The sequence below is a fragment of the Pinus tabuliformis genome, chromosome X, assembly GCF_031772625.1.
Source record: "Pinus tabuliformis cultivar Carrire ecotype Pingquan chromosome X, CPIR1, whole genome shotgun sequence".
Lineage (NCBI taxonomy): Eukaryota > Viridiplantae > Streptophyta > Pinopsida > Pinales > Pinaceae > Pinus > Pinus tabuliformis.
The window spans coordinates 1,094,788,888-1,094,796,601 of NC_142308.1; the positions used below are offsets into that span (position 1 = coordinate 1,094,788,888).

The 7,714-nt window shown below is 37.8% G+C and overlaps 1 protein-coding gene across 1 annotated transcript in view; it reads right to left on the reverse strand.

Moving 5' to 3' along the window:
• LOC149143643 (actin-related protein 6-like) overlaps window positions 1–7,478 on the reverse strand; it is a 109,035-nt gene extending 101,557 nt beyond the window's left edge. Inside the window, exon 1 of the mRNA XM_089446558.1 lies at window positions 6,655–7,478. Coding sequence (XP_089302684.1) covers window positions 6,655–7,358 — 704 coding nt within the window. The 5' untranslated portion in view covers window positions 7,359–7,478. The remainder of the gene's footprint in view (window positions 1–6,654) is intronic.
• Window positions 7,479–7,714: the final 236 nt, after the last annotated feature.

The following is a 7,714-nucleotide window of genomic DNA, read 5'->3' on the forward strand; positions in this document are numbered from 1 at the left end:
AGGTTGCTGAGCCACTAGTTAAGGTGTTGCGGTTGGTGGATGGGGAAAGGTTGGCTATGGGCTTCATTTATGAGGCTATGGATCAAGCAAAGGAGCAAATAAAGGCAGCATACAAGGATAGAGTGGCAAAGTATGGGCCCATTTGGGCAATCATTGATGAAAGATGGAACAATCAACTCCATCGCCCTATACATGCAGCTGGGTATTTTTTGAACCCACGGTATCACTATAAAGCTAAGGAGTCAGGAGCTTTGAGGGGGGAGGTCAGAGATGGACTAGTTGATTGCATTGAGCGCATGGTCCTATCGGAGTCTGATCAGCTACTGATACATCAGCAGGTCACATCCTTCACCAATGCAACAGGTACCTTTGGGAAGAACCTAGCAAAGATTGCAAGAGAAGCAGATGAGCCAGGTAAACAAAAATTTCAATTTTCAATTTCTCAATTTCAAGTTAGATATAATTTGTAATTTTTTTGAGCTTCAGCCTTCATCTAACTCATAATTCATTACACTCCTATGTTTTTTGCAGCACAATGGTGGGAGGCCTTTGGTGGCCACTGCCCTGAATTGCAAAGGTTTGCAATTCGTATTTTGAGTCAAACTTGCAGTGCATCTGGGTGTGAGCGCAATTGGTCTGTCTTTGAGAGGATTCACACAAAGAAGAGAAACCGTTTGGAGCAAAAACGGTTGAATGATCTAGTTTTTGTCCAATACAACCTTCGGCTCAGACGGAACCAATTGCTGAACAAAAGACCTGATTCAGATCCCATTGTGTTGGAAGACATTGATCCAACATCAGATTGGGTAGTGGAGAGTCGTATACCAGAGTTTGATCCTGATGAGGATCTTGATGAACTTGATGTTGGAGATCCACTGCAGCGTGTTCAGTTGAATGCAGATCCCAATCCACCAGCCTCAGTCTCACAGCCAGCTAGTAGGACTAGGACTCCAGTTGTAGGTGCTTCGCCTTCCTCTGCTCAGCCACGACAGAAGCGCAGCCGCATTTGTACTCTATCTCAGCTTGCATCTGCTTCACAGCCTAGTGGTACTGGTACTGGCACCACTTCTACAGTTGCAGTTGGAGACGATGATGATGAGGAGGAGTCATGGGGCCCCTTGTCTGGCTCTGCCTCTGATGATGATGATCCAGAGATTGGTCGAGATGATCTTGGCTCCTCTGGCAGTAGCCAGTAGCTACTAGCCTCCTTGGTTATTTGTATTTTGTTTTGACTCTTGAGTCTTTGATCATGTATGACAGACAGAGACTACAGTTGACTATGTATTTACTATTGCCATTGGGTACACCGTACCATTTTGATATAATGGATTGGTTCATGAGCCTACTTTGATCATATGTTGTCTTCCATGTATATTATAATGTTGTGTGTTTGGAAACTTGAATGAAAATATTTAAAATTATGTTTAAACTATTTAAAATTATGTTTTTTTATAAAAAAAATAAATATTTAATGTATTTTTTACAACGACCGAGTCATTGAAATCGAGCCGGCCGAGTCATTGCCGTTTCCGTTTCCGTTTCCGAGTCGATCCTCGGCCGAGTCCGAATCCGTTTCCGTTTTGTAAAACATTGGGACAAATGCCCCCTATAGATCTTATTAACATCTTCCCTACTTTTGAAAATGAAGGCTATCTAGCCTTCGAATAAAATGTATAACATAGGCATCTAAGGTGCAGGAAGCACACCCCACCTACTATACCAAGCGTGTTTTAGTATGAAAACCCTAAAACACATTTCAAGAGGGGTGATATGCATTTCATGTTTTTGAAACTTGTATCACCCCTCTTGAAACGTGTTTCAAGCATTGCACAACACATCAATGGTTATACATCACATGTGGGCTCGTATGATGCACTTATGTGGCCCTTTTATTGCCTGGGGCCCACTAAAAACGTTTTTAAGTGTTTTAAAATAATTTTTGTTAATTATTATGTTTTAATAATATTTTTTGGAGATTTCTATAAGTCTCCATAATTTTAGATACATAACCATATTTATAAATAATAAAGGTTGGTTTTGGAGTTTATTTCTTGCATTATGTTACATGTATCACTTGTCTGATTTATTTTATGTTTCTCATTTATATATTCTTGGGCTTTGGGCATTAGTACTTGCTCATTTATTGAGGAATTTGTATCTATATTTTAAATTATAATGTTAAAACTTAAAAATTAAATGCTTTCTTTCAAAGTTTCAATATAAGTTTATGAAATATATATCGACATATATATCATGTTTCCCCATTCCCTGATTTTTGGGGGGTCACATTTCTAGTATGTTCCCGTTTCAAATAGGCATTTCCATTTCCCCTTACCATGCAACTTAAAAAAGCATATAGCCTAACAAGCTCTCCCAAACTTTGCCAATCCAATCCTAGAGTTTTCTTTCCACTAAATCACCATCTGCATGTCCTCCAACTTCAAACAGGGTGTAAGAAATGAGGTTCGAATGACTACCTAGAAGCAAAGGACCATCTTCACATGGCCCAAACATGCCAATCTTACCTTGACATATCTCTTCACCAATATTATGGCTAACAACAACCACACCCTTGTCATCCACCTATTGAAAAGGCCCTTACTAAAAATGTCCTTTCCCTAAGTTAGAAAACATTTGATTAAATTAGTAAAGGGGCCTAGTACTACTATATTCCATCAGCAATGTCCCTTTCCAAGCATCCAAAACATGTCATCAAAGGATTCAAGTTCCTTGGTGTCGACAAAGGCAAAACAAGGCTTTTGTTCTTATTCCAATGGCATATGCTTTCCTCATCACATCTAAAGAACGACCAATCACTAGGATACTCTCCATAATATAGGAGCTCCTCTTCCTCTTGTTGAGAAAACTAGGGCAAACAGAATTAGGGCTTCTTTTAAATGTTTTCTCTTATTACATTGACAATTCTTATGATATTAGATCAGTCCATCATCATTATTATTATGTAGTGTTTATCATCAAGACAATGCCAATAAAGAAGATCACAATGCAAACAAGAACACCAGAAATAGGCCCTACGCCAGCGCAAAACCCCTCCAAGTGGGAAAACCCAAAAACTTCACTTCTTATAGAAATTCAAGGAAGACTTCCAAGACCTTCGACCAAGACAACTCATCAAGTAATAGGCCAGCCACCCAAACAACAATGCTTCTCTCTTTAACTCGATCTACAGTTCTTTTCTAGTCCAAAGTCTAAACAGAGATAGCTTCCTTCCCACATGAGCAAGCTTGCCAAACAAAGAATTTTATACCCAAACCAAACAAAGAGACCTTCTCCTTTTCTTCGCTACCCTTCTCCTCATTCTCGCTCTGTATTTGCCTCAGAGTTCTTAAGAGTGCAAAATTTCTTGAGAGTATCACATGAGGTCGAATACCTCTTCTTTATATATTCTCTCGGTGGGGTGCAACTGTCTCTAATGGGGCCGACTTGGTGGGCTGCCCAACCCATCACTTGGTAGCTTCTAGATCATTTTACATACAAAAATAATTTCTTTTACATCAATTCAAGAGCCCTCCAAGGGACTTTACATCATGACCTTGACTTTGACCTTGTCATAACCCTAAAGCACACAATGGGTGCTAGACCTATGAAAAAATAACCAATGGGCAAGAAACCCATTCTTGAATAAATAATTTTCTTTTGCAAAAACACAATTTTCTTTTCTTTTTCTTTTGACAAGTACATTGATTACATCAAGTCATGGTACATAGACAATTATGAAGACCGAAGCTAGTTACCATTTTCAACACCTCCACCACCTAGATCAAACCATAACCTTCTTTTCCTCTCATCCATGTGGATCATGTTATATATCCAAGTGGTGTTGGTGATGACTAGGATAATGTTGATTACTGTTGGTATAAGAATTTGAAATATATAAACAGCTTGTAAACAGAATTTGCTTTTTAGTAGAAAATGTATTTCCCATTGGAACAGTTCCATTTGGCTGGTTGACAAGGGTTCAGAAAATCCCATTGAAGGATTCAGGTTCCTTTGTGTTGACAGGATCAAAAAGAGGTTGTCCTTATTCCAATGGCATATACTTTCCTCGTCGTATCTAAAGATTGACAAATCACTAGGATCATCTCCATGATCCAGGAGCTCCTCTTCCTGCATCAACCCAGACCAAACCCTAACCATCTTCTCCCTTCATCCATGTGGATCATGTTATATCTCCAGGTGATTCTGGTGATGACACATAACTAGAATAATACTGATTACTATTGGTATAAGCATTTAAAATATATAAAACTGTTCATAAAGAGAATTTGCATTTTAGTAGAAATTTGAAAATGTATTTCCCATTGGAACAATCCATATGGCTTATTGGTATGATTTTTCACAAAACGTATTTTCACTGTGCTGATAAGGAAGTAACTTAATATGAAAAAACCAGAACCATTCAACCAATCCGAGGGATTAAGCAATCACTTACAGAAGAACATTATTAGGATTCTTTAACCAGTTTAAGTTACTTATGAAAGCCAATTCTTAGGATTCTTTAACCAGTTTAAGTTAACCAATGTGTATGTTGCAACTCTAAGTATTCTTTGCTGATTTGCACGGGTGTGTGTTATCAGTGATCAAAACATTGTTCACACACAAAACCATGTCAGCTGAATTAAGGTTCATTTTGATAAGTCATGAAAATCCAAAATAAAAAGAACGTTTTGCTGTGTATCAATCCAAAATAAAAGAGACCGCTTGCTATATATCCTTCATGTTTTCAACCTCTGCTTCTGCCCAGAGTGATAGTAGATTCCACAGAAGCAATCACAGGTAGCAAAATAAAACCATTGTATTTATCATTTGAGAATAGATGAGCTAATGACATGGTAACCCAGAATCACATTTATAACTGCTACTTCAAAAAAAATAGTGCACAGGTAGAAAAATCAAACCATTGTATTTTTCATTCAAGAATAGAAGAGCTAATGACCTGGTAATCCAGAATCACATTTAGCTACTTCAAAAAAAAAGTGCATGATTTGAACATAAACAAGATTGAAATTTTCAGATTCTTCTGTTGCAGAGAGATTTGCAAAGATCTAACAATTTTTTTTACGGATAATCAGATCCCAACAAAAGCATAGGTACATTGTTTCTTGTGTCTTTTTTAAGAGTTATTCTTTATTTCACATCTAAAAATACCTCTGATAATAGATGTACCAATTTACTTTACTCCACACGATGGATTAATTTTACCTGGTTTAGTACATATAATTGTTAGGTGATATAAGATGAACAAAATATTTGACAGGGGGTGACTACATATGTCAAGAAGCACAGTTTGATATTATTTATATTGTGTTTGTAGTTTTCAATGGAGGAGTGAAATAGAGTTCATTCAAGTGTCATGAAAATTAAAAAATTTCTTTGTGGGAGACTATATATAAGTTTTTATTAACCATTGATAATAGAAGGCATTGGAAATGGGGAGTTAACAGACTCGTTGAAGCATTAGTATTTAGCCATTTCTAAAGGATACAGTATACATCAATGATTGCATGACTAGCTGCAACAGTTTGGTGGAAATAAGGACAGAACAAAGAGTACAGGTGTATAAAATTTAAACTTGGTATGTTCTTCATTAATATTCAGGTTTTAGTTCACAAATGCGTATTGAATAGAAAAATGACGTGAAAAGGCACCGATTGGGAAGGGAAAAAGTTACATGTCGGGAGGAATGGTGAAAACATGACTTTGCAATAAAACGAATATCATTATCCGGATTGAGTCACCATCTAGAGTGACAAAGATAAAGGGCATTTAACGGTTGAAAATAAATTACAAGTTGGAACAGTGAATCTTTTGTGGTTGTATAGTATTCTGAACAATGGTAACAAATGCATGAATATATAGTAAATATAACAAGATAGACAAAATCTTGAAACGTTTCGATCCAAATAAAATAAAAACCACAATAAAGTCAGTTGTGAAATTCTTTTTGCGATGGGAAAAATCATTTTAAAAAGAAAGCCAACTATCACCCGCAATATCCTGAAAGGTCTCTTGTGTGATGAATGTAGTTGTCAATCTTAGAAGTGAAAGACAGAGAAGTACTTTACTTCCCCGGCGTAAATAGCATTCTAGCAAACATGGAAGATGGCAGAATATTGAAACAATTCTAGTTCGACTGTGCTACAAATACAAATCGTGGAAGATGCAAAGAATTTCATTGTAGCAATTGTGGATAGTACACAGTTTGTAGGCATAGTATTAGGACATAATTGAGTTACCCTTGGCTATTAAATTCTAGGTTTTATTTCTCCAAGTGTGTGTTTGAATTGTAATTTGTGCTCTAACATTTCTATTTGTAATTTGGGCTCTGGCACTTAATAGGCATTATAACGAAACCTTTCAAGAGAATTTTCAGGGGCACAAATATACAGATTTTTGTTAGTAGGCAAAATGATGATATGAATAACTCAAAAACCATTTACCCGTGGATATTGATCCTTAATCAAAAAATCAAAGTGGAGTTCTTGTCAATATACACATTACCACTGGTTTTGTGTCATCCTTATAACTCGCGTATAAGCTTACTGTGACATGAGAACCCATAGTGGTGGGATGGACCTCAAAACCTCTTACATGTGGGTTAAAATGTTCAGAGAGTAAAGATATAAGGGGTACCTGGCCACTTCAAGGTCGCGGGCGACATCGAGTGAAACGAAGCATAGCTTTTCCTTAACATCGTCCATGATGTAAGTCTCGTCCATCATATTAATAGCCCGGTAGGAAACAAGCTCCTTGAAATAATTAGTGAGCGCCTTTCCTCCGAGATCAATTCTTTTAACCCCATAATTAATAGTAAAGTTCTGGTACACGGGAGCCGCGTGGGTGAAGGAGAAGCCGCAATCCACCACGAGGCTGCATTGTGTGCGGGCTAAAAGGCTGATAGGCGACCTGCTCGCCTCGTATAAATGAACCAACGAGGGCGAATCTGCTACGTAAAGGGACTGGAACCCTAGATCTTCGAAGACAAGCTCGTCCGTGGCCCTCTGAATGGAGGGCAGATTGAAGAGAGGCTCCACCAAGAGCAAACCCGAAGAGTCTGAGGGTCGAATTTTGAGAAGGTTTTTAAATATTCGATCCCAAATCTCTTTCTGCAGGTCGGGGTTTATGAGGTAACCTCTGTCGAATGGGCGGCGCAGGGTAATGCCGGCTATGTCATCGCACTGCTGGAGCTGGTCTGCTATCACCCATTTCTTCGTGGATTGGGGACGCCCCATACAATTGGGGACGACCACCAGAGGATTTTTGTGGCCCGCGAACCCTGCTTTACAGTATCCTCCTCCGTTGTCCAACACTACCATGGGTGCACACACTCCCGCCATGATTAGCTGCAACTATCACCTCCCAGCTTCTCTACCTCTGGCTGAATATTTCAAATCTTTGAGACCTTTAACGCTCCGAATAACTATTTACACCTCTTTAACTATTTTGAATAGATATAATCCAAGTTATGATTATAAATATAAGAAAGGAAACAATAAAAGGGTTTTTGGTCTCATCATGATTAAAGGGTTTTAGGTCTCATTATGATTAATGGAGGTACCTCTAGAGGACGGATAATAAATATTACACAGTTTTATTAGGAAAATTCCAACCACAAAAATCATTTGAATAAAAATTAAACTTCAACTTTCAATAATTTATATATATATAATCAATTTTATTGCGACTTTCAATA